The 27,990-nt window shown below is 42.4% G+C and overlaps 1 protein-coding gene across 2 annotated transcripts; it reads left to right on the top strand.

The window, feature by feature from the left end:
• Positions 1-5,041: 5,041 nt before the first annotated feature.
• On the top strand, positions 5,042-25,320 carry slc25a25b (solute carrier family 25 member 25b; the record flags this gene model as incomplete). Of its 2 annotated transcripts, XM_084441635.1 has the most annotated exons (11): positions 5,042-5,389; positions 15,269-15,395; positions 15,960-16,047; positions 17,665-17,700; positions 18,095-18,206; positions 19,761-19,919; positions 21,870-22,022; positions 23,127-23,234; positions 24,008-24,175; positions 24,457-24,607; positions 25,136-25,320. In XM_084441635.1, the coding sequence occupies 11 exons, from the start codon at positions 5,042-5,044 to the stop codon at positions 25,318-25,320; spliced, it is 1,635 nt and encodes a 544-aa protein (XP_084297761.1). The 2 variants fall into 2 exon arrangements, with proteins under 2 accessions (XP_084297761.1, XP_084297760.1); XM_084441634.1 differs by lacking the exon at positions 17,665-17,700.
• Positions 25,321-27,990: the final 2,670 nt, after the last annotated feature.

Below are 27,990 nucleotides of genomic sequence, written 5' to 3'. Positions count from 1 at the left end.
ATTTGAATAAATTCCTGTTTTTAGAAGATAATTGTGCGTATTGTACGCAAAAATAGTGGGATTTACTCAATCGATGTGCGCAACGTAATGGCTTCCAGAATCGGCTTCTTCTTCCTACAACAACGCTTACGTTCGTTGAGTCTCCAGCTCCGCCCACATTGCTCAGTCGTTGGTTGAATTTGTACATCCCCACCGTTAAGCTTTGTGCTATTGGCTAAAGCAAATGACAATTACCCATCCTTTGTAACTGAGAGCCTATTGGAATATAGAAAGTAAGAGCCTAAAAGCTTTGATAAAAAAAAATATTCGATATTTTTGACAACGTAAAAATGCAACGGTGGCCTATTTAAGGCCGCAGTCCTTTGCGTTTTATTTCCGCTTGATGTTGCTGTGGATCCCCAAATAGCACAGATATGCGTCGGATCAGCGAGACGTTGAGCCATAACTTTCCGATGGACATACTGTAGCAGGGGGATTGTTCCTTCGGCAATACGTAGGCAGGCTACCATGTGGGCTGTAGCCTAGTTGTTTAACAAACATAGGCTACCAATGCATCAGCTTATTGTTAATGCAGAAAGTAAACCCGATTTCAAGTAACGTCACAACAACCTTTTTTACGAGTAGGCTAGATCAGGGAAATTGGCTGTTAAACCACCCAAAACCACAAAAGCAGTAGGCTAATACATCTAACCCTAACATACAAATAGGCCTAAACAAGCCATCTTAAGTGCATAGAGCAGGCTAAAATTATACAATGACACATTAAGGCAGATCATGCCGTTTCCCTCCTCTTCATAGCCTACTGCCTCACAACTTTGTTGACTGTAACCACAGTAGGTAGGCTACATTAGCCATAGGCTACACCTCTTTTTCAAGATAGACACCAGAAGAGGCAGTAGTAGAACAATCACTCAGCAAGTTGCATAGATAGATAGATAGATAAATAGATAGATGGATAGATACTTACTTTATCACCTAGGCCCTAGGGGTAAATTTTGCATTCCAGCAGATTAAATTACTGCAAGGTTGGAAAGAAAAAGGACACTAGAAACAGGGTAATAAAAAATACACTAGATAAGGTCGTAGAAGCATAAAAAGAGAAATAACAGGAACGGTATACATCCATATGTATCTACAGTATATAATGAAATAATATATGTACCTATACATTCAGACTGTATAAATATAAGTATATAAGTCTAGGAGGACATATATATCCATACATTTTGTACACACATCCAAGCTGTCTAGATATACCTAGTAATACACATGTATACATACATACGTGAACACCTCCATAACGCACGGAACGCTCAGGCACTGTATACAGTCTGATGGCCGCTGGCACAAAGGAATCTGAATATCCGAACCGCTCCATATTGCATCTGGGTGGGATGAGCCTGTGGCTGAAAGTACTCCTCATCTGCCACAGCTCGCCATAGAGGGGATGGGGGGGGCGGGAGGGGGGGATAGACTATCCTTGTCTAGGATAGACTTCAGTTTGTCCCTCATCCTCCTCTCTGCCACAGACTTCAGGCTGTCCAGTTGTTGTCGCACGACGGAGCCAGCCCTCCTCAGACTTGATGCTGCCTTCCCAGCAGGCGACACAAAGAACAGTGTACTGGCTACAACAGACTGGTAGAACATCCTCAGTAGCCTGCTACACACATCAAAGGACCTGAGCCTCATGAGGAAGAACAGTCTGCTCTGTCCAGTTTGTTGTTCAGGTGCACTCCCAGGAATTTGTAAGAGTCCACCATCTCAACTTCCTCCCCCTGGATGGTGATGGGGGTTGGAGGCCTCTTGTTCCGTCTGAAGTCCACCAGCAGTTCCTTCAGTCTTGCTGATGTTGAGTTGGAGCTGGTTCTCCTCAGACCATTCAACGAATCTCCTGATCACATCCCTGTACTCTTCCTCATTGTCTGCCGTAATGCAGCCCATAATAGAGGAGTCGTCCGAGAACATCTAGAGGTGGCACGCTCCAGAGTTCTGGCTGAAGTCGGAAATATTGATATTGAACAGGAAAGGAGACAGGACTGTTACTTGGGGGGTGCCCATGTTGCTAATCACCACATCGGACAGGCAGCCCTGCAGACGGACATACTGTGGTCTGTCGGTAAGGTAGTCTGTGATCCAGGCCACCATGTTGTGGTCTACCTGCATAGCTGGGAGCTTCTCTGTGAGCTGGAGGGGAAGGATGGTGTTGAAAGCACTGGAAAAGTCCAAGAACATGACTCACTGAACTTCCTGGCCCCTCCAGGTGTGAATAGGCTCTGTGGAGTAGGTAGATGATGGCATCGTCCACGCTGATTCGGGCCTGGTACGCAAACTGCAGGGGGTCCATGAAGTCGCTCACCATGGGCCTATAACATATTATAACTAAACAATGTAACAATGTAACAGCATAATCATAATATTATAAACATGATCAATGTTCACACTACATTTATAGTAGCAGCTGTGTGTTTCTGGCGTGACTGCCTGGGGTAAATTCAATCTGAAAACTGGATTATTTTCCTAGTTTCCATGTTGAACAATATGTCTCCTCGAAACGTTGTGCGACAGGCATTGAAGTAGGTTTTCTTTTCTGTGATGGTTGTGTCAGAGGTGTTACCCAATCAGCAGGCTGATATATAAACCCAACTGTATCTTCTCATCAACGCTTGCGTAACACAAAAGGGTGTTCAACATTGCACCATTTCAGTTTCAATAAGCGTTTTGTCGGGGCTTCTTCATCATCGTATGGGTCGGTTGTTGCGTCCTCTCCCCCCAGGCTCAGGGCCGAGGGGCCACCCTTTTACCACCCCGAGCCTGGGTGAGGAGCTAAGAGCCATGTCACCGTTTCGTCATTCACAACCGTCAGGCCACGCATTCCATTGGGTGTCCGATATATCGGACAGTCCTGGATACCGTGGTCAGCGGTTTGTTCGGAGACCAGTGGGCTGGATGCCTGCGAGGATGGGAAGGTTATCCACAGGAGTGATTGTCCACGATGCACAAGGCTTCGTTGATAGGCGTATCGAAGAGGCGGGTGTGAGCGCTTCGACACCACACCGGTGCGCAATATTCACTGGTCGAATAGATCGGACCAGTCACCTCATCAATGCAACACCAGCTGTTAACTTCTTGCGCAGTGACTCGAGGTGTCGGCAGAACATGAGCGACCTGTCCAAGGTCACGCCGGGGCTGAACTCACCCCTGGCATCGCCATCCTGATCTTGTGAGCTCACATTCTGTTTCTCTCCACAGATCCAAATTTTTAGAAATCTGGCAAAGCCAGGCTACCAATTAGTGAGACTGGCTCACTAATCCCACATCTACGTGGGCCATAAACATAGCAATGCTAGACTACCTATTCTGATTACTTTCACTCTCCTGAATCCATTTCACCCCAATATTGAGGGGGTATAATTTGTTGTTTAGCTAGCCTCACTGTCCAGAGATTGCTGCATGTGTAATGTGGAGTACCTTAGGGTTCTAATCCTGCCCTGGGCATGACAAAACAGATGGGTTACAATGGTGCCGTGACCCGGATGTCTAGTGGTGTGGAGTCAGTTCGGAGGGATGAGTGTAACCGAGTGAAACGTGTAGTAGCTGGTGAAACACTCCTCAAAGAAGTGCTGGCAGACCCTCCAAGAGGGACGTCCCTATTGGTGCAACTGTCAGTGCATCCGCCTCACAAGCGGGAGACCCAGGTTCTAATCCCGCCCTGGACATGCTGAAACAGATGGGTTACACATGCATGGATGGAGTGTTGCGACTGCCACTCCTACGCAGAATGAGGACAGAATTCAAAATACTGTCAAAAATTAAATTTTTGTAATATAATTCTGTAAAATGTCACACTATCTACCATGTCCTGAACATTTTTTTTTTCATGAACATTGGACATTTATTGAGCGAGAATTTGCAGTAGCTGCATATCCTACTGTTTACAGTAAAACATGATGAACTGTAGGCTCAATTTTTGATATTTCAAAAATCTGTATAGATCGTTTGTGGAGGACAGTCTGAAGATGCAGTGTAGCAATTGAGGTGTCGATTGAACAACAAATGTGGGAGGAGGAAGGTTTGATACGTTTCAAATATTTTCTTATACTTCATAATTCCTGCTAGCTCGAAGCATATGGATGTTTCTACTCACCTGGGCCTACATTTTGGTAATGGTTAGAAGTGATCGCACGTCCGGCTAATTTGCTATGATTTTTTAAAGCTTTACATTTTAGAAGATTCCTGTAGCACCATCATCAGGACTATTGGCCCACAATATCTGTTGAGCTGAGCTGCCCTGCCCCTAAAAAACAAACCCTGACCTTTATTTAGAAATTCCTAGATTTTCAAAGAGGCTCGTCAGGCTAGCGTCACACTGCTCCGCCCTCTGCTACCGGCTTTTTTCGTTGCATCAGCTGTTGCACCACCAAGCTAGGACTACCGCCAATTTAAAAGTGGAGTAAAACGCCGGTTACTGAAAGACTAATTGGACTGGATATTTATCAAAGTATACAGTAAGATACCGGAAGTAATATATTGGTTTAACAATATTCGAAATGATCAAATTTCACTGACATTGTTGAGTGTGAGCGGATAGCGAGCTTAGCGCCCACCTCGCTTACCGCTTCTCCGCTGGACGGAGTCCGGTCGGTAATGAATGTGCCTGCTACCAGCTTGTTAGTGCTGCTAGCTGTTATTCAAAAGTTAGCTGACTACCACCCCAAGTCATGTGTAGATTAAGATACTTTATAAGCAAAGCAGAGGCCATTTGGTAATTGGAATACGTGTACAATTAGGCCTAGCGTTAGTAACAGTGTTCCCTATTAACGCTGCGTTACACTAACCGCTTGCTTACTTCAGCTGGTCAACTCTGGCTACCAGGACACACGTGACGTGGGGGCTAGCATAAAGCAAAATAGTCAAGCTGGCTAGCTTTGGATTTGGCCACCTACTCTGTCCACGCACGCTATTTCCTAGTCCTTACACATAATATAGCCTACAGTTGCTAGTGAAAAATCAGACATTACTGCCTGACAAGTGTTGCATCCCGATGATGCACCAGCAACGGCCGTTCGTGTCCCCCTTGCTCAGCGGAGTCTTCTGTCAGTGCCGATCTGAGGAGGATGCGCACCGGGAAACAGATCCAGGTGGCGGGCATGCTGGGGACGCATTCTCCTCCGTTCCACGGCCACCTACAAGTACCGAGTGTCCGCTCTCAGGGGAGGATTATTGTGAGTCGTCGCATCCCTGCGAACTTTGCGGAGGACCCGAGCAGGATCACAGACTTAAAGTACTGTTTCAAGTCTTGGATGTGAACGGGGATGGGGGTATCTGCGTCAACGACTTGACCATTGGGCTCAAGAAACTGGGGGTTCATCGCACCGAACATGAGCTTATGGTAAGTGTGTAGGCCACTTTATGATCCCTCTGACTATTAACTTCATCATTTGTATCTTATTTCTGTTTATATCATTGTGTGATCTTAGCCTACCTCATGTTATACTTTTAAGAGGACTGTCGTCACCGTCTAGCATCATCAGCGTCATGAGGGGTGAATGAGTGAGATTAGTGAGATCAAACAAGTAAGCTACTTAGAAAGTACAGGGTGGCGTCAATGATGGCTGTTAAATGGTTTACATAATAGCCATGTCTATTTCAGAGTTTTGGGCAAAAGAGACATACAAGAACCGTTCTTTGGCAAACATCAGCAGTTTAAATCCACATGGCGTCATTGCCTCGGGCATTCAGACAGCTCTCTGGGTATCAGTAGCCTACTCCTTTCACAAGAATATCTTCACAATGCTGTCTTGTGCTTTAGCAGTTGCAAAGTAGCCTAATGTTGATTTGGGGGGTAATTAAAATCAGGAAATAAATAGGCTTCAATTCTATCGTTATGTTTTTATTATTGCCCCTTGATTTACCAACATTTTCTTGCTTTATCTGTAGGCCTATTAGTTGCTATTCCCTATTAAGAGAACGCATTATAGGACACCTTTAAATGAATGTATACACTTCCCTGTTAGGCCACATGAATGTTGTCCCCAGGTGTAGCAAGTAGGCTATTTTTTACCTGTTAAAAAAACGACCTCACTGTTGGTGTTGGGGACTATGGAGCAGGGCAGCTAGGCTGCTTAGACACGATCTCACGGGAGAAGCAAGATGGTAGGATATCTAAGGCAAGGATTAACAAGAAGGCAGTGTTTATATCCATTGAAGCTGAGGAAGGAAACATTTGAGTTGGAGAATGAGAGATGGAAAAATAAGAGTTGGTGGGTCCCACTCACAGTAGCCTATGCTAACAGCTTACAAAGAATATCCTAATTAAGGGGAAGACTCATACACAGGAACAGAATGGGATTCTGAAAAAAGAGTGTTCTTAGTGTGCAATGAACTTAATGATGCTTCAGTAGTTGGTCTGGGCACATGGAGTGTTTGCTTTCTTTATCATAAGATAATAATCTTACATGATGAGCTGCTGAACTCTAATACTGATCACTAGTGCAATAGAGCAATGTTTAAGAAACACACACTTAGCACTTAAAGGGGTAGTGCGCTATTTTGGACATTCAGCCCTATTTGTGGTCTGTTTACCATGAACCTGAAACATAGAGACCATCATTTTCTGATCTTTCCAGTATTGAGATAGCAGCAGTTTTTCTGCAGGCTCTCACCGGGCTACAGTGTAAGTCAATGGGGCATATGTTAATGCATTGCAAAAACTGATACAGGTGCTCTTCCAAGACGGGAAGCACAGGATGTAGTCTTACCAGTGTCATGGAATTTTAGAGACAACTGGCCTCAACCCTTTCAGATTTCAGCCTTTTATTATTAAAGCCTATTGATTCATAATCCCCTGCCTTTTGCCATTCCAAACACCCCTGTCCTTCACCTTTTGTAATGATTAACACCCCTGCCATGGTTTTCCCACCATAACAGATAGGAATCACACCTCAGACTTCCTGTTTGGCCTAGGATGACTTTTCCATTGTTACATTGTCTCCACCTGAAATCTATTCAAAGTGTACCGCGCTTTCTCATGTCACGTGTCTGTACTCTTGACCACTGTTGATGATGTCCGCCCCTTTATTATGACGTGTACAGATGGGTTAGCCAACCAAATCTCCGATAGCGTCACATCCGTGTATTGCTTGAATATAAGGCCGCGCAACACCAGACTACTGCACTTCTGTTTGGATGAACCAATCTGTGAGTTATCCTGAAGTCCTTGCGCTCGTATGTTTTCTTAATAAATCAGACTTAACCTCTTTGAGTGAACCATGGCAAATCCTTTACTTTCGATCAGATTTATTTCCACTACACCAGTCTCAGTATGCTCTCCTGTCAAATGCAGGGCTCTAAGCTAACATTTTTCACTAGGAGCACATGTGCTCCTAAATGAAAAAAATAGGAGCACAGAAAGAAATTTAGGAGCACAACGAAAATTTTGAAATAACACATTTTTATTAGCAACACCCACATTAGACCTACTGCCAATAAACAATAATAACCTTCTCACCATAGGAGCTCTCATCCTCTCCTACTATACTATTCCCACACACTTCATCAGGTGCATTGGTCCTAATGAAGACTATACTATTCCCACACACTTCATGATGTGCATTGGTCCTAATGAAGACTATGGCCCAATCCCAATACCCCCCCTTAGCCCTTGGCCCTACCCCTACATTTTGCGCGTTCACGCGTAGGGTAGTGTGTCCCATTCCTTTTAGCTTCTAGGGCTATGGAGCATATCGAGGGCTAGTGGACATTCAAACAGCCCTCCAAAACGAGGGTTTTCAGATGCTGACTTGAAACCGAGGGGTAGTAAAAATTCACACAATGCTTTGCGAACTTAGACAGGGATATGAAACAGCTGCCGGTGCCGTGAAAAAACGTAGGAAGAATGCCCAATATCTTCGCAAATAATCATTAAAAAATTGTAAAATCTGTGGAAAAGCTTAGTTTAATGTAGATGTAAAGGAACATGTCATTGGATCGTTATAACACGCATTTCAGGAAAAAAATCGCTTTTTACGATGTCAACGGTATTTCATTGGGTTTTGATGTGGATCCAGTAAGTTACTGGTAGGCTTTGGTGCAATGTTGAATCTAATCGAATCAATGGAACTTTGTGTAAACAATGATTTTTGAGTGACAGTTGATTCGACTCCCCCTGGGCCTCACCGAATTCCTCTCTCTCCTTGGTTCCACTTTGCCGGGCAAAATACGATTGAATGGGCTTCATTTTCTTCATTTTGTTAACGTTACTGGCAGGGGCATTCGGCGTCTGCACAGTCGTTTTTGAGTGAGGACAGCTGAGCTGTCATCGCGCGAGAGTTCTGCGCGTTGCAGGTTGCAGTCGTGGGACTTGTAATAAACCAGGCCAGGTCAAGCCTGGCTTATGTGTGTTGGCTGGCTTGTTTCTGTGCGGGACTGATAGGACGGTAATGTTTGATAAATAAAGATGGGTCTTGTCACCTGGACACATCAGTTCCAATGCTTCCAATGCTAATCCAGCACAATAAGAGCGGGATAGCCAGTTAGCTCATGGGCTCACAACAACTAGCAGCAGCTTCCATAACATTAATGGTAGCGGTCAGTGGCTAAAGCAGTTACACTCATGATAACATAAAGTCATCCCCACCAGGAACCCCGGTCTCCTGGGTGGGAGTCCAATGCTCTCACCACTACTCTACTTGTGCAGTGGAGATCGGCGGGTGGGTTTTGGTGTCCTTCTTCCAGTCCCTAGTGTGGGTTTGGGTTAGAATATGGGTTGAGGTTGGGACAGGATCTGATCTATAAGGCAAGGGGTAAAGGTTGGAGTGAAAGGATGAACATGTGGAGGTTTGGGGTATAGTCCCATAAAGTCATCCCCACCGGGTCTTCAACCCCAGTCTCCAGGGTGGGAGTCCAATGCTCTCACCACTACTCTACTTGTGCAGTGTAGATCGGTGGGTTGATTTTGGTGTCGTCCTTGATTTTGGTGTGCTGGGACTACTGCCTCTTGTGGTGCCAACAGAGAAATGCAGGCCAACATTGTCCGCAGTAACGGAGGGGAGGGAGTGATGACCGGACGAACGCTATACTAGGTGCGCTGGCACTGTAAGTCACGCACAAAAAAGCATCAATACATTAAGCTAATTTCTCCATCATCACCTAAAGCTGTGCCAGTCAACAGTCAGTCTAATCACTGAAAATAAACCACATAGGCGTAGAGCGACTGGTGCATCACATCCTATACAAAAATTAATTACTATAGGATTTGAAGTGTCCTACTCCTATTGTAATGAGGACTGTCTGTCTTTAATGCAGTAGCGTACTGTGGGGTCTTGCACAGGGTCTTCTCTGACATTGTTATTAATGCCCCCCAACCCCCCCCCCCTTGCACACCCCGCTTACAGCCAACACACAAAAATAAAATAAAACAAGTTGTGGGACTTGTCGTTTTGTATACGGGTGCGCGAAACTTTGACTCTAGTTTGATCCAATTTGCATGGATTTATTTTAGGCAAAAAATTTGAGTGAAATAGATGAAAGCAGTACTCGCACAGTGTGCTCGTAAATTATTTTTTCTGATCGCACAAAACTATTTTTAGTCGCAAATGCAAGTAAAATGGTCGCACCTTAGAGCCCTGAAATGTATTGCAATTGTAATATTTTTACATGCTTGGCTTTACTTGCAAATAGTCCTCCATGGTAGCAGTGAAGACAAGTGTCAGAGGATCGATCAGTGCTGCTTTATCCGCCGAGCACATTTTCATTCTGAAGTTCATGCTTGCTCAAAATAACTCGGACATAAAATAAATAAATATAAAAGTACCTTTGAGAAACTGCACATTGTTGCGATGGAAGTATAGTTAGTACAGTAATTTATTGCTTTATCTATCCAAAATGGTATGTGTTGTCAAGTTTTGTGTTGATATCGATTTATAATTATTTAAATATTTTTTTCCATGCAAAAGATAGGGCGGGTGCAAGCCCAATCTGTAGAGGGCGTAGTTTCACGCTTTGGCTCACTATATCCACGGTATACCAACGGGCAAATCACCGATAAAGGTATCACTTCGTAAACGCTGTCAGCTGTGTTAAGTTGCCTATAGCAACGGTAAACAATTGGGGACTATTTTAGATTGGGGAGGGCTGAATGCAACGCAGTTCAGCGAAATTGAACACTACAAACCCTATGACCGTACCACAGCCGTGCCAGTATCCATGATAAAGCACACCCTCTCGTGTGTTATTGCATAATTCTCACGCCTAGCCAAATTTTTATACTGTGGCACATAGGGATGTAATGATTCACTCTACTCACAATTCAATATGATTCACGATACTGGGTTCATTATCCGATTTTTTCATCGTTTTGTTACACAAACTAAGATTGCAGACAAATTATAAAATAAACATCTTATTATTTCTTAGACAAAAATGATGAAATATAGTATTTTTTCTTATCTATTCTGTATAAAATTAAAGAATCCCTTTTCATTTCTGAGGTAGACTATAATAAATAATGCAATTAATGCATATTTCCTATTTCAACATCATCTGCAGCCGAGGCTGTGGCTTCGCATTTCATTGCAGATCTGTCTCTAGTGGGTCTCTAGTTTCTGTAACTGGTGATGTAGGACGTCAAACATGACATGGCACGTCGAACAAGCAAGGTCAGAAGTAGATTACACCCTCTGCTGTTTAAAAAGAGTATTGCGGTTCATTTTTCATCTCATCGATTTGAATCATCACGTGTTTGCATCGATTTTTAACTGTCTCGCAATGCATCATTACATGCCTAGTGGCACACCTGATTGGCTAGGAAAAAGCACACAGCGCTTCATTCAATTATTTCACGTAACTCCGCTGATTTTTGGATACTTTGTGCAAGTGAATTATTATCAAAAGGGCCAAGCACTCTAAGCAACTCATTAACTAACACAAGTGTTCTCTATTTTTGTTGGACAGTATAATGGATGAACAAGTTGATAGGAGAGCCTAATCCTGGGTCCTTGGTGCTGGATATCTGCCAGACTTTCAAATCCGCACATGAATGTTGCCACTGCACAGCACATTTTGTCAGTGCACTCCAAACAATTGTGGACATTTCCAGAAGACCAGCACTGATGTGCTAGCTGGACTAGCCTGTGGCTGCTGATACGCAACAGGTCACAGGGGGCAATGCATTCCTACTCTGCAACTCTGCAGAGTCTTATTGCTCAGTTTATGTATGTTCTTTCTTGCCTTTTTAAATTGTTTCCAAGAAAGAAGAGGTAAAAAGTCATAGGCCGGGAGCCAGGTCCACCTCTCGATGTTTTTTGCTACCTTTTTTCACTATTATTCCTGTTAGCCCATACCTTGGGTCATCACAAGTTGATAAAGGCTTGGGAAGGCGTGGCCACAACTGGTTCAAAGCATGCACATGCAGGACTGAGATCCAATCAGCAACATGGGGCATTATTTTATCCTTATGGGAGTGTGAGCGTACCCAAACCCACAAACTGTGAGGGTGAAGCAGACTGAATTGAACCTGGTGGAAGGAATTTTCCTTGTAGCGCAGAAGTTACATACTGCAGCTTTAACCGGTGTCTGGAGGGCTGCTGGGTGAGTTCCCATCAATAATTGACTGCTGTTTTGCCCTTGAGCAAGGCACTTAAGCCCAACATGGCTCATAACTTACAAGGCTGACCCTCAACTAATTAACTTGATGACTCAACTAACGCCATGTGGAGGCTGCAAGGTGGAGGATATCATGCGGGGGGGGTGAGGAAGAAGAGCAGAAGACGGATGTTGTCAGTTGTCACAAGGCCTTTGGCCTGTAGTTGGTTAGGTAGTTAGCTAGTAATTAGTCAGACAGTTAGTTTGTCTGTTTGTTAACTAGTCGGCTCTTTCTGTGACTATGGAAAGCGTCCTTGGGTCTCGTAAAAGGCGCTTTATAAATATCATTTATTATCATTATTATTATTATTACTAATATTTTTATCCTTCTTCTTCTTCCTCTTCTTCTTCTTCTTATTAGTTGTTGTTTTTTATCAGCACTACTATTCTAAAGACCAATTTATGGTTGGTAAGTCTTACACAAAAATTACTATTTTACTAGAAAAAAAGACTAATTTTGGATTCGGATGTTACAGACATGTCTAGGCTATGTCTAGTGGCTCCTGAATTTTGTAAGGTCACAGCCTCCATCATAGATTGTTGCATTTGTCTGATTGGTTAGGGCAAAGTGTGGCTAGGTTGAGTGTCTCTAGCCTAGTGTCAGCCGAAACAGAAATGTATGAAGTGTCTGATTTATATTTATTTGTATTTTATATATTTAATATTTATGGTTGTGGTATTTTTGTATCTATATTTTAGGTGCATGTTTTTTGTGCCCTTGTCCCTTTTAAAAGAGAGATTTTTCTCAACGGGACTCAATAAAGGTTCCATTTTTGAAAGTTCTGATATAACTGCTGCCATAGCACATCAACACTAACATCCTCAGGAGCAGCCATTGTTGTTATGATTTTCCGCTCAGCCTGTACTGGCTGTAATCGTAATTGTCAGCAACTAAACCGCCCCCCTGAGATTATCAGCGGATGCTGCAGTGACATTTCTAATACACAGGTGTCTGGGGGGGACGTAGGGAAATGTAGTCCTGATCTGCTTGTGGCCAGACTGAGCTGTGTAGGGAAAGAAAATGTAAGCTTGCGAGATTGTGAGGCTATTTCAGACTGTGAGGCTATTTCAATTGATGCTGAACACTGCCATTCACTACCTGTTATCTCCAGTCGAGTGTCACATTTCTTGTGAAGTCCTCTAGGATTTTATCTACAGATGAATTGCTTACAAAGCAGGAGACTCAGCAGGTCCCTCGAGAGAATGAGAGAGGGAAGCCCCACCCTTCACCCCCACACAGCTGCGTCAACATAGGATGACACTGATAAATTAATTGCCTAGTTTCTTTTGGTCCAATTGGCTGTGGAGAACGGTTTCAGGGTTCTCTGGTTGGACCTACCAGTGTAGGCGGCTGTGATTGGTTAGGACATCCCTGCAGTGAGAATGCAGGTTTCAGCAGCCTCTTTTTTACTGCATTACTCTGTCTTTCTATTGAACCGGCTAAGTGGCAGGGTCTTGTGCCTGCCTCACTTTTGTAATGCTCAATAGACGGTAGATATGCTTCAGTCCAGGTAGTAAAGAACTCTTGACTTTTCATTTCATATAATTATCAGATATGTCATTACCAGGTTCAGTGATGATACAGTAAGTATCATAGAGTAGAGTTTGATAGGAACAGGTTAGTCCTTGTGTGTAACTGCTCTGATGTAATTTGATGCTTCTTTTAGGCCAGAGGATCACTTACAAATGTGTTATTTCAGAGACTGGTGGTAGTGCAGATCCCCACAAGGGGTGTCCAGTGCATGCAGAGGCTCTTTGAGCTGCAACAGTGAAGTAGAATCAACTTCTTTCTGCGGTCTGCATGTGTCCCTACCTGCAATCACTGTATCACTGGCTGCAGTCTCAGCTCTTTTCTCACACACACGCACACACACACACACACGTGCGCGCGTAACAACAGAATCAGTCCCCGCATGAGGATGCTGCAGGGTATATGGACATCCCTGTGCCAAAGGCTCTTGGGAAGGACAGAGTGTGAGCCTGTAGGAACACAATTGCCGGAGGAGATTGCCAAAAAGACCGAGGAGCGAACTGGAGCCAAGGAAAATGCTGCTAACATTTCTGTGAGGAATGACGAGGGCAGGACTGATGGTGTTCCTCCAAAGAAGACCACCGTTTTAATTATGGTGGCGCCCCCTAAGGATTTCCAGAAGGTAATGCAGGGATATGGCTATTAACCCTCCATAGTTTTTGTGTGAGTGACTGAGAGGGAGAGAGATTTACTTGTGGCATGTGATTTTGCCACTTCAAGGGATTAATGCACCTTAAATTGTCACGAAAATAGTGAAGAGGCTTACACACCAGAAAGCAGCAAATTGTCATTGTCAGGTGGAAACTTCCAATGTCCAAAACAGAAGAAAAAAAACTTTTTTTAAATCATTGAACATCTTTAAGTTTGTATTGCCTGTATATGGTCAGATACCTGCATGTGTCAGTATTAATATTTTACAAAAAATCAAGCTCAAGTGGAGTTTTGAATGTGTTGACGACAATGTTGAGATGCTGGCGGTCTCTACTGGATAGAACAGAATGGTAGCCAACAATCATGATTTGTGATTGATTGGTTAATTATGAAATGTTGATATAATTTTTAACAGTGTTTTGAAGAGTATTCGAATACTAGTTCGGAAACTCCAAGGAGTATTAGAAACCTGTGATATGGTATTCGGGACAGCACTATATAAATGAATTTAGATAATACATAGTTAAATTAGAGATAATGGATCTAATGGATAGTAGCTAACTGTTCACCACAACCCACGTCACTTCTATCAGATATGGAAATTATTACAAATCAATAAACCATGAACTCAATTGATGCCACAGGACAATAATATTGTGTGTGTGCGTTTGTGTTTCCTATTGTTTTAGATTGTCATAAAGCCGTTGTAGTCTTTGGGTATGACTTCCTTGGCGGTGTTTGTCTTTCATCTCCTTGATCTCCTGGCTCTCTGTAGTGGTGTGACTGCAGGCGTGTCTGAAGTGTGTCGGAGCTGGTGCTTTGGAAAAGGAGTCCAGTTATCCGAGTGCAGGAGTCCATTGTCCCATTGATTGTGTACCTAATAACATACAGTTAACATACAATACAAAGTTTCATTTTACATTACCACAAGGAAGCAAAGGTGCAACATCATGACTTTTGACCTGGACTGGTGAGAGAGAAAATGGTTTTAGTTTTAGTGGTAGTTACCTGATGGCTCTGATATCATGGGCAGTGGGATCACCTGGTTTGATCCCTGGGCGCATAGACTTGCAGAGCCTCATTTTGGTGAAGTGTGGAGAGAGAGAGAGAGAGAGAGAGAGAGAGAGAGAGAGAAAAAACAGACAGATGTGTGTGCTGCTCGCCACGCTTGGTTTGCAGCAGCACACAGAGACACAGACAATAGGGAGTCATGTTGCATAAATTACATTAAAAGGAGCAGGCATGAGGCCGGTGTGTGTGTGTGGTGTACATGTTCATGTGTGAACCAGGGTGGGAATTTCACGACAGCCATGGCCGTCGACGCCTCTTGCTCTGGCCGTGATGCCCCGAAAATATTGAATTCAACCTGTTTTACTGTAAATCGAAGGCTTAGATGCTCTTTTCATGCTGCCGTATACATTTCTGCTTTTTGTGTTTGGCCCATAGAAAGTAGTGAAAGCAGGGGACAAGGACCTAGATGGCCAGTTGGACTTTGAAGAATTTGTGCACTACCTGAGGGACCACGAGAAGAAGCTCCGGCTCGTCTTCAAGAGCCTGGATAAAAAGAATGATGGTGAGTAGAGGGAGGAATGCATTCGTTTGTGTCTGTTTTCTATCTTCTGTTATTTTTTTTACCCTTTATAGACCTATGCATGGACAATCGTGTTCGATGGAGGACCGCAAGGTTTCATTCCAACTCAACGGTACCAAATCTGATTGAACAGATTAGCACACTTTGAAAGAGACTGTAGGAGTAGACTAGTAACGCATGCTCGCAAAGGCTTCTATCAAGCAGAAATCAACTGAATGGGAAATGGAAAGTACAAAGTTGTTGCACATTTCACAACACCAACACTACACGAAGTAAAGATTGATTACAAGGTAATTCTGTGTGTTCGCCGCCATTTTGCTGTAATGTCAGGTGTGTTTGTCGGCGAACTCGGCTAGATGGAACTTTTCTCTCTTGAATGACTCTTCCATTGCACTTTTCAGTGGCGGAAGCAATGGCATTTTTACGAGTTCCGAGTGGCAAGTACAATGAACACAGCGCTAGTTCCTGGAAAAAGTTCCTCCGGTGGAAATGCTTTTGTATTCATCTTTAGTCAGAAGCTGATGTGGTGAATGTTTTGTTGTACAGGTCACATTGACTCACAAGAAATCATGCAGTCCCTTCGAGACCTGGGAGTTCACATCTCAGAGCAGCAGGCTGAGAAGATCCTCAAAAGGTGAGGATGAGAACAAGCCCCCGGGGCCATACACACCCCTGTCTCAAACCATGGTCCAAGCTCCTGTCTGTATTGAGTGTCTATGCGGAAGTGTCCCATGGGGCTTTGCGCTTCCTGCTTCCTCGTAGGTTCTCATGTTCTGTATACAGTATGGTTTCTATCTGTTCTTTACTTTCCACCAACTGTCACCCTTATGTCAGTCTTTCCCCTCTGTCTACCTGTCTCTTCCTTCCTTCTCCTGATCTCCTAATCTATATGTCCCAATCTCCTAATTTCCAAATCTATATGTCCCAATCTCCAAATCTGTATGTCTCAATGCCCCAAGTACAATTGTTACGAACCCCCCCCCCCCTAGAAGGCACATCTGAGGGTAGAATAAGGGGGAGGGGGGTCGCAGCGCACCATATCTGCTTTGGGCCTGTCAAAATTGGCAAGACATAACATAACTTCTTAAAAAACACATAGGTTTGAATCATTCGAATGAGAGGGCAAACCAATACAACAAGGCATGACTACTTAAAGGTACTGTATATTTATTTTGAACATGTATTTTAAATACCTACACATTACAAAATAAAGAAATATTATCTACACATAACAAAATAAACAAATAAAAGCCCAGGCTAATATAAAAGGGACATATTACACACTTGGTTGAATGTGACACGTGCCAGTTATCTAGTTAACATCAAGTGAATATGTCCATCAATGTTGTTATTCCTTCATTATAAAGTACTATAAAACTCTATTTTATTTTATTTTTTTAAGAGGGTTGGCTCTTTGTTACAATGAGGACTCAAATCAGCTTTAGATCTATAGATATCAACTTTATTTGCTGTTTTAATTTAAGCAAACAATATTATCTTATTTTTCAATGCATATAAAACCCATTCATATCTGATTCTCATTCACTATTAGGAAAAATGTAACCATTTCAACTGAGTTACATTAACAAAATGCATTCATGCACGGAGGCCTGTGCTCTCTGAGCACCTTATCTAGTAGCGTTTATTTCCTACAGTGACTATTTCCTACAGTGACTACTATCTTCTACACCAGACAAGTACTTCTGGATATTGGAGCAAGAGCCTCAGGTTTTACTCTGTACGTGTGACAAATAAACCTACTTGAACCGACAGCCCACAGGAATATACTATTATTCTCTTAAATCCAGACCTGCTTTCTGCCAAAGGAAACCATCATGGCAAGCTCACATTTAAACTGCACGGTGAGGGATGTACAAAATGAATGACGATTTAGGCTACTTGTAAGCTTAATAATGATTTAACTACTTCAACCGAGTTGAAATCGGTGCTCTGATCTGATTGGCTCATGTGACTGATGGCTGAGACTCAGTATAAAATATATTATAACTCTACTATTTTCAGCTGTCTGCTGGATTGGTGGGAATCAGGCTTTACAAGTTTGACCCAGCATAAAAGGGAAAATGCAACATTACAAATAGCGAACATATTTAAAGTACCTGTCACACCACTACCAGTTCCTCTGTCTGCCTGATATGGTCCTAACTGTCTCTTTGTGTACCTCTCCCTCTATCCCCTTTACCCCTTTTTTGTGCCTCTCTTCCTCTCTCATTCGCTGTCTTGCTTGTCTCAGAATAAGGAAGGGCCAAATCTGGGCCCCTATCATGTAGTAAGTAGTGGACTCCTTTGACTGCTTGCCCTGCCTGTGTGCATCACAAATAGTAACATTTGCTTTTATCGTCTCTTTTTAAATTAAAATATTCTGAAAGACATTGAGACACCTGAAGCCTTGCAGCAATTTGAACCCAAAAATTAAGGAATCTACAATTTTTGAATTTGTAGAATTTGCTTTTAAGATTCAGTTGTCTTTTGATGCTGAAATGGTCGAGTGCCCTAACTCAAGAACTGCCCATGTCTGTGTTTTGCTAGTGGGAAAATGGAAACATGTTGCTGCATGAGTGAGCATACAGCCTTTGAAGTCCGTCACGCTCAAAGTTTTATTAAATAACACTACAAAATCACTTTACTAATGTTTTTTTCCTTATTTTTTACTCTGTGAATAGTATGGACAAGAATGGTACAATGACCATTGACTGGAACGAGTGGAGAGACTACCATTTGTTACACCCCGCCGAGAACATTCCAGAAATCATCCTGTACTGGAAACACTCAACGGTAAGGCACAGTACTCTCCAGGGGGGTATTCCAGAAAGCAGGTTTAGTGAAAACTCTTAGTTTGCTAACCCTGAGATAAGGGAAACTCTGGGTTTTCCATTCCAGAAAGAAAGGTAACTCAAACCCAAGAAAGAGAGGTACCTCAAATCCGTTCCAGAAAGAGAGTTAACTCAAACTCTGGGTCAGTTAGCATGGTAACTTACTCTGTGAACCTAGCCTGCTTGCTGGCAGGTTTTTTGTAACAAACCCTGAATTTCTTGTCTCCCTGCTGCTGAGCTTGAAGCTGTCGCACATTTCCTCGTTTACCACATTTCCTCATTTACCTGATCAATGTTGAAGCTGAATTCATTCGCATAGCCTTACTTCGGGAGAGGATTTTGAGATCCCAATATATGCCATCATTCCCTGATAATCATTATATAACCAAACATCAGTTTTTCGTCACACACTATCATTTATAATAATAATATTATTATTATTATTATTAATAATAATAATAATAAAATAATTTTATTTATATAGCAGCTTTCAAACAATGCAGTACCAAGTGTTTACATAAGAAAGACAAGTAGATAAGATTAAAGGACAATGCTCGTTTTTGACAACCTGGACCTTATTTACGACATATTATAAGACGTTTGACTCACCGAGATCACTTTGGTGTAGTTCGGAGGCATGTAGAAGAAATTTAAAATCCAGCGCGAGCCAGTATATCCATGTAATGGCGGTGGTCGGGACACTTAGAATGCAGTTTCTAAAAATCTATTTTCTGCCGCGAAACGGTTGTTTTCATCAATCTGTCTTGATGAATCGCTAGTTGTGCTTACATAGAGCATAGGCCTGTTGTGGTTTTCACATGCCATGATCTTTAGAAACGTCTTTCGAAACGAAATAGCTTCCTCACTTGCTCCAGCACAGCGCGCAATCGTTGCTCCAGCACGCTGTGCGCATGCGTGCTGGAGCAAGTGAGGAAGCTATTTCGTGTCTAAAGACGTTTCTAAAGATCATATTACAGAGGCATGTGAAAAACCAAAACAGGCCTATGCTCTATGTAAGCACAACTAGCGATTCATCAAGACAGATTGATGAAAACAACCGTTTCGCGGCAGAAAATAGATTTTTAGAAACTGCATTCTAAGTGCCCCGACCACCGCCATTACATGGATATACTGGCTCACGCTGGATTTTAAATTTCTTCTACATGCCTCCGAACTACAGTTTACTGTTTTTCATTTTTAAAATGGTATTCTAGTTTTCAAAACATGCTAAGTGTCTTGGATGATGCAAGACTGGCATATAGACTACATTATTAGGACCATTAGCACACATTACACAGCTTAGTAGGTCTCATATAAAGTAAATCGTTCTGATAGGTATTGAACATTTTAATAGGTCTGATAGTATAAACAATACCAGTCAAAAGTTTGGACAAGCCGTCTCATTCAATTGAATGAATTGTGTCCAAACTTTTGACTGGTACTGTACAACAAAGTTGAATAAAGACTGCATAGAGTTAATATTCATTGACTAGCCTTTCTTCTTCCTTTTTCTCAGATCTTTGATGTTGGGGAGAGTTTGTTGGTGCCTGATGAGTTCACAGCAGAGGAGAAGAAAACTGGAATGTGGTGGCGACACCTAGTGGCTGGAGGTGGAGCTGGCGGAGTCTCTCGAACGTGTACAGCACCATTGGACAGATGCAAAGTCCTCATGCAGGTAAACACATTTTCCCTCTTGCAATACCATGGTAATTTACAGAAGTGCTATTAGTTGATTCTAATGACAATTTGTCCTTCGCCATGCTCTTGAATAGACTCCATGCTCTTGAATAGCAATTAAAACAATTCAAGACCACAGTTTAGACCCCAACTAGCAGTAAAATCTAATCTTATCTAGTGTTGTTGAATGCAGTAATAACTGGCTGTGGGGCCTATTCCATAGCATTTATATTCATACTAAGGATATACATTGCTCTTTTCATGATTAAAATTTTATTGAAACATTTTATGTTTCAACGGTGTATAAAGAGCATAGACTAATCAACAATCTAGACAAAAAAAACAGTCCAGGGAGACAGAAAAAACATGAAATTAGATAATAAATTATAATAAATAAATATAATAAATGATGGCTGCTTTGCAGCACTGGATCAGGGCCGGGCGTTTTGAGGAGGTAGAGGAAGGGGGAGAGGAAGGAGGGAAATCAATCAATCAAAGTTTTATTTGTATAGCGCATTTCATACCCAGAGGCAACACATTGCGCTTTACAGAGAACAAGGGAGGTGGGCATACGACCCACCTCTACATATTCCAGAGGGAAGCAAAAAAAACAGTAATCACCCGGGGGCCAGATAAGTGAGCTGTAAAAATTCTTCCCTGAAATAAACGTTTATTTTTTGTGATTGTGTACCTCTTTAAAAAAAAAAAAGTAATTATATAAATATATATATTATTTACAGCATGTCCACTATAGTGGACAACAGGATCATTTTTATGTGAAAAACAGCCACATATATACTTTTATCTTGTGTTTGTGTTTGAGTTTTTATTAAGGACCTCTCTTAGCCAATGGCTACTTTTCCAAGAGTCCTGAACATTAAAATATGTGTTCTTGTGTTGTTTGTGTGTAACTGTTGAGCAGTTTAACTATATTTATTATATTGTAAATTACTTATTTGTTTAACTACTGGAAGATCTTGTTCTGTCTTTAATTTTTCTTAGGTCTAGGGTGTGAGGGCTGAGTTCTAGTCTAAGGGCTGAGTAGAATCTGAAGTCTAGGGTCTGAGGACTAGACTCTGATTTTTAGGGTCTGAGGACTAGAGTCTGATGTTTAGGGTCTGAGGACTAGAGTCTGATGTTTAGGGTCTGAGGACTAGAGTCTGATGTTTAGGGTCTGAGGACTAGACTCTGATGTTTAGGGACTGAGGACTAGACTCTGATGTTTAGGGAATGAGGACTAGACTCTGATGTTTAGGGACTGAGGACTAGAGTCTGAGGTCTAGAGTCTAATGTCTAGGTTCTGATGTCTACAGTCTGATGTCCGAGTCTGAGGTCTAGTCTGAAGGCTGAGGTCTAGGGTCTGAGGTCTAGGGTCTGAGGTCTAGGGTCTGAGGTCTAGGGTCTGAGGGCTAGGGTCTGAGGGCTAGGGTCTGAGGGCTAGGGTCTGAGGGCTAGGGTCTGAGGGCTAGGGTCTGAGGGCTAGGGTCTGAGGGCTAGGGTCTGAGGTCTAGGGTCTGAGGTCTAGGGTCTGAGGGCTAGAGTCTGAGGGCTAGAGTCTGAGGGCTAGGGTCTGAGGGCTAGGGTCTGAGGGCTAGAATCTGAGGGCTAGAGTCTGAGGGCTAGAGTCTGAGGGCTAGAGTCTGAGGGCTAGGGTCTGAGGGCTAGGGTCTGAGGGCTAGGGTCTGAGGGCTAGGGTCTGAGGGCTAGGGTCTGAGGGCTAGGGTCTGAGGGCTAGAGTCTGAGGGCTAGAGTCTGAGGGCTAGAGTCTGAGGGCTAGAGTCTGAGGGCTAGAGTCTGAGGGCTAGAGTCTGAGGGCTAGAGTCTGAGGGCTAGAGTCTGAGGGCTAGATCCTGGTCCCAGGTCTGAGTACTTGATCAAAGCACTGAATTTCATTCTGCAGTGATTGGTGCGTTTTTGTTTTGACAGCTGAGTGACGATTTCTCCTCAGGTCCATGCCTCTCGTAGCAACAGCATGGGCATCGCTGGTGGTTTCACCCAGATGATCCGGGAGGGCGGCATGAGGTCGCTGTGGCGAGGGAATGGCATCAATGTCATCAAGATTGCCCCCGAGTCCGCCATCAAGTTCATGGCCTACGAGCAGGTAAGCCAAAGCTGTGAAGAGAACAAGAATAAAGTTACACAAAATGTCAGACTCATGAATAACATGTGGGTTCCCTTCTAATATTTATGCTCAGTATAAGATGCGTATAAACCACAGACTGCATGGCTCCATAACAGTCAGACAGCAGACAGATAGATACAGTAGATGGATAGATAGATAGGTTGGTACTGTATTTATAGCTCGGACATGAATTACAGAAACTGAATAAATACCACACACACAACACAAAACTGCCGATGGCTAGCTTAATCTTGATATAACTAAGACACAAAAACTCCAGGACAGATTTAGCTACAATGTCCACAAATAATTAAGATGAAAAACAACCCAAAATCAATTACATTTCTACTATCAAAAACAACTAGACCAATGCGATCTATACATAATGCAAAATCAAAGACGAATACTTGTAATAACAAAAAAGTGCATAGGATCACTTAAAAAAGATAAATTACAGAAAAAAATTGAGCAGCTTAACTGCCCGGCTGCCAGTACAGCATCATGGCAACCACAGAACGGAAAAATCGGCTACCCTAGAGATGAATAACTGCACATTCTAATATAAGTGATCAGAAAATCTCAAGAGGGGATTGTTTTTTAAGTGGTGCAGTCGCTTCTAGTATATATGATGTTTGTCCGTCCGTTCATAGCATGAGATTTACACCAATGAGGAGCGGTCAATACCGTTGCACCCCAGCACTAGAGGGCAGGCATGAGGAAAGCATGGCCAGCTCCAGACAGCTCTATCTCAAGAAGTATAAATCTCCTCTATTGCCATTTCAAGCAACTTGCCATTCTGCGCTCCTGCACCAGGCAGAATGAGGTTTTAGCCATGTGCGGTCTGTTCGTACATACCATGCCATGATTTTAGGTGCACGTTGGGACGAAATTACGGGCACTGTTACTGTAGTACACCTGCCTCTTTGTGTGACAAGGAAACTAAATTAAATACATTTTGATTCCATGTGTTGTAACACAGTGAAATGTGGAAAAAATCCAAGGGGGTTAATACTTTTCATATGCACTGTATTCCGACATGCTGAGTTTCTAACTGGAGTATTTGTATTGATGTGTTTTCCCCAGATCAAACGGTTGATTGGCAGTAACCAGGAGACTCTTGGCATTTTCGAGAGGCTGCTAGCAGGTTCCCTGGCTGGAGCCATCGCCCAGAGCAGCATCTACCCCATGGAGGTAACTAACTGCTCCAACAGAAGTCCCAGCTCACGATGATTAACAGTCATGAACAGTTGATTGGAGAATAATACAGTTGCAGTACAATCTATTACGATAATGCGTTCCTTTTCAATACTGCTTGTACTTTAAACGGACAAGACCAAACTCAGCAAATCAACTTCATTAATATTTTAATGTATTTTTCGGCTGCATGCAGCAGCTCTATAGCTCTCTCTGTCGATCGGTCGGTCCACAAAAATTACATCTGGCTGCACATGTGCAATACTGTACATGCGCATACGTGGTTGTACTGCAGCTTTTGCGAATTCATGCTTGTTTTAATTGTCAGACAGTGTGATTGGGATTGGTCCAGGCCTGTGCACCTGCAGTGCACGAGAAATATATATGCTAACAGAAACAGGAAACTTAAGTGTTGTTAAGGGCTGGGTATCGATTCAAATTTCAAGAATCAATTCGATTCCGATTCACAAGGTTCGATTATCACGATTCGACTCGATTCAATCTCGATTCGGTTAGTATTACTAAAACCTTATATATATTTTTTTTTTAGCTGTAACCTTAATTACATGACTGCCAAGTTATGCAACACATCAATAGGGCTGGGTATCGAACTGATTTCCAAAAATGAATGAATGAATTCATTAAATTCATTCATTCATTAAATAAAAGATCGATTTTGGGATTCATGAATCAATTCTGAATCATTTGATTCAGAATCGATGAATCTATTTATTTTTTTAACCCAGCCCCCCGTCTCCGTCTCTCATCAGGTCCTGAAGACCCGACTAGCTCTCAGGAGGACGGGCCAGTACTCGGGCATCGCGGACTGTGCCAAACACATCTTTCAGAAGGAAGGCGTAACCGCTTTCTACAAAGGCTACGTTCCCAACATGCTGGGGATCATCCCCTATGCTGGCATTGACTTGGCTGTCTACGAGGTGTGTGTGTGTGTGTGTGTGCGCGTTTGTGTGTGCGCGTGTGTGTGTGCGCGTGTGTGTGCCCGCGTTTGTGTGTGCGCGTGTGTGTGCGCGCGTGTGTGTGCGCGCGTGTGTGCGTGCGTGCATGCCAGCTAAGGAATACAATTAGGACATGGTCTCAATCTGTAACTTTTCTCATCTGATATCTCATCTGTCAGTACCATATCACTTTCCCATCATTTCTATCCTGAGCTAACCTGTCCGCCTGCACCACCCCCCCGCCCCCCTGTCCCTCCCTCCAGACTCTGAAGAACTACTGGCTCCAGCATTATGCCATAGACAGCGCAGACCCAGGGGTATTCGTCCTGTTGGCATGTGGCACCACCTCCAGCACTTGTGGCCAACTGGCTAGTTACCCCCTCGCCCTGGTCAGGACCCGCATGCAGGCACAAGGTGAGCAAAGTACTTTTCATCTGTCATGTTTCTGCCACTCTTTTTTTTTTTTTTTTTTTTGCCAACCTAGGACACTGAAGGAACAAGTCGTCTGCACACCTGAGTTGTCTTGTGGACAGGTAAATAGGAGAGAAATGCAAGTCACAAAATGAAAAAGGTTCCCATACTTTGTCTTAGCTTGCATATTAAAATATTTGATTGTTGCAATGTTCCAGTACTTCGGTATATGGGAGAGACTAAGTTGGAGACTATAATAATATAAAATGAATGGGGAGGCATAGATGTGTGAGGTTCATGGACCAACTGATGTATAATGTAGTTTTATCTGCATTTTGTCAAATCACATATCGGAGCAGCCAGCATTAATTCATGGAATGTTGTGCGTGTCCAGTTACTGTGACAACAAATAAGGAAGGATTTCAGTTGTATATTTATTCTGTTAGTGTTCACTGCTCTTGGTCAATCAAATACAGTAGCTGTTCTGGTTTTGCTCACGTCTGAGTTTCTCTTATCCTCCCCTCCCTTTAGCCACCGTTGGCGGCGGTCCGCAGACAACCATGACGGATCTCTTCAGACACATTGTGAAGACGGAGGGCGCAACAGGACTCTATCGAGGCCTGGCCCCCAATTTCATGAAGGTCATTCCAGCCGTTAGCATCAGCTATGTGGTGTACGAGAACATCAAGAGGACCTTGGGTGTGCAGTCTCGGTGAGGTAGCGAGGCAGGAGGAGGAGGAGGGGGTGGACACCACCTCTCAAAAAAGGCCAAAGGTTTCTTTACTTTTCTTTAAAAAAGAAGGAAGAATGAAGACAGGATCTAAAGAAGGGAAAAAGTTGCCTCGGAATGGGTCACATTTGGCAGCTGGAAGAGAGTTCAGTTGTTTTTCACCTTTCAAAGAGACGCACGGTCGCACGTTGTTTATGTCTGGAGGGCAAACGACAGACAGACGGAGAGATAAAGAAAATAAAACCAAGGACGCATGAAGGAAGCGACAAATAAGTGGAGACATACTGCGTGGAGGAAGCTGTCAAGCCAGATGCATTTCAGAAAAAGTCAGCCGTCTGCTTCTTTCATTGTTTAAAAAACAAAGCTCCGCCAAGTATTGAGGTATTTACTCCTATTCGACTTGGAGACCAATCATTTGCTGTTTATGTTGTTAAGGACTTAAAATGCATCTAGTGGGGCAGCTATTAAGTATAATAGTCCTTTAGGTGGCAGTATTGGTCAAGCTGTCCAGCTTGTTGAAGAAAAACAATTGAAGGAGAAGGCTGATCTGACAGTCTTAAATATGATTCCAAGATTATACTTCTTTTGTCATCCTCTTCTCAGCACCATAAGCCCTTTATGAATTTGAAGAGTTGGCATTATTTTCTCAATTTCTTGTTCATTTGTTAGATGATACACTTTATTTAGTTTATTCTTCTAATATGCCTAATGTGATATGCCCCCTAGCATAACTTTCTCATTTTGCCCACAGTGTCTTAATGACCATTTGGTCTTAAAAGATTAGAGAAAATGAGAAATGTGTAATTTATTTTTGTATATTGTAAACCAGATATTTATTTAACTGTAGTCCATACAGAAAACACGGTATTCACAACACTTCTTTATACAGTATTCAACAACTGTTTTCATTGATACAATGCAAATCACAATGATAACCTTCTAATCAAGGTTTGATCTTTGTAGAACTACTTGCTGTATTTTCCTTAAAGATCTCTTAGCAATGTAAAGACTGTCTATCAATAGCCAGCAAACATACCCAGGCTAGCCAGCACGTCAGTGCTCCAGAAATACTGCACAATAACATCCAGGAAGCTAATCAAAAGTTACTTTATTCCTCTACACTACTTATGGATATATTAAAAGCATGCTGGTATGACAATGGAGAGTTTACTGGTGATGTCCTTGAATGTAAACTCCCAGTTTATGAATGCCTAAAACCTCTTGCGCCAGTGGTGGGGCTGTCCTCAAGTGTGTTTTCTTTTAAACAGGAAGCTCTGATTCAACGTCTGTAGTCTTTTATTGAGGCTCTTGAAGCACTGATCAGATACGATGACCATTAAGGAATAACAGACATGTAGTGTCTCTTTCTGCTCCTTTGGAAGTGACACCAACAAGCTTCCTGTAAACGGTAATACAAGTGGGCTGGATGTGTAGTCAGTTAACACGTATGCACTTTACAATAATCTGCTTTAATACAAATAAAGAAGTGTGACTGAAATCAGGTGATGGATTGGTAGCATTGTTATTTTGTTTTCAACATTATATTGATAATATAGTTGCATATGATGTTATATAACTATACAATGTATAGTTGCATAAATGAATTACTTTTATTGTTCATTACATTCCCTGCTTTCAAAACCAAGGTCCTGGACAAAGACTGGAGAAAGAAATTCATTCAAATTCAATTCAAGTAGAATTCTTTCGATTTATGATTTGGTGTTGAAGGCTATTGCCTTATTCTAGAATGATAGACAGGAGTTGTCTTGCCATTCATACTCTCATTTTCCAGGGGAAAGAGGAAGGGTAATTGGTATAATTTATCTCTGTTCCTTGTTCTAACCTCAAGAAGAATACGGCCTTTCGAGTGCAGGATTTTCAGTGTACTGGACGGTGAAGGCAGACATGGTTCCACTTAGATGTCCTGTACTCCTCTCCTTATTCCCATCACGTTCCCTGTCAGTGTTGTCAAATATTTACGTGGCAGCCTATGTTTAAGTTTGCTGTTAATTCATCCCATTTATTTATCAGGGGGAAGCTTCTGCAAGAGAATGTGACAATGTTGCCACCTAGTGGCTCCAGGCATTTCCAGATGATACATCCTGACAAAAACATGTTTTGCACTTTTGCTTTGGTATAAATAGCAGAGCCTCAATCCATGATGTCCTCTAGCCAATTATTTCCTGTGTGTGTTGCACCTTATCTTGCATTACAGGCAATTCTACTCCTCGCTTCTTGAATTGCATAACTCCTAGGCTATAGGAGTATACTATCTATATATTGGTCTTTAGAAACAAAACATGGATTAAAGGCTGATGAACAAAGTTGAAAAGAGAATATGAAAGAAATTTGAATTATGTTTGTAGAATGCATCAGTTGAATGAATTAATGAATGAAAAGATAATTATATTAATGGTTATTGTATATGGGAACAACTGTAAAATAAACATTTTATGTTCAGGCAATGGTTTGAATTGATCACAGCAGAACATGTATATAAAATGTCACACTGACACATGAGGAAACGAGCATGTCAAGTTATAATTAAGTGATTTTTAAAATATGTAGCCTAATTACTATGAGTATTATATGTCATAATTGTGTTATTAAGTCATTATGATATAGTTAAAATAAATCAGACATCTGCTGTCTACTA

The sequence above is a fragment of the Borostomias antarcticus genome, assembly GCF_949987555.1.
Source record: "Borostomias antarcticus genome assembly, chromosome: 8".
Lineage (NCBI taxonomy): Eukaryota > Metazoa > Chordata > Actinopteri > Stomiiformes > Stomiidae > Borostomias > Borostomias antarcticus.
Note: the sequence above shows the minus strand (reverse complement) of the source record. Positions and strands in the feature narration are given on the sequence as shown.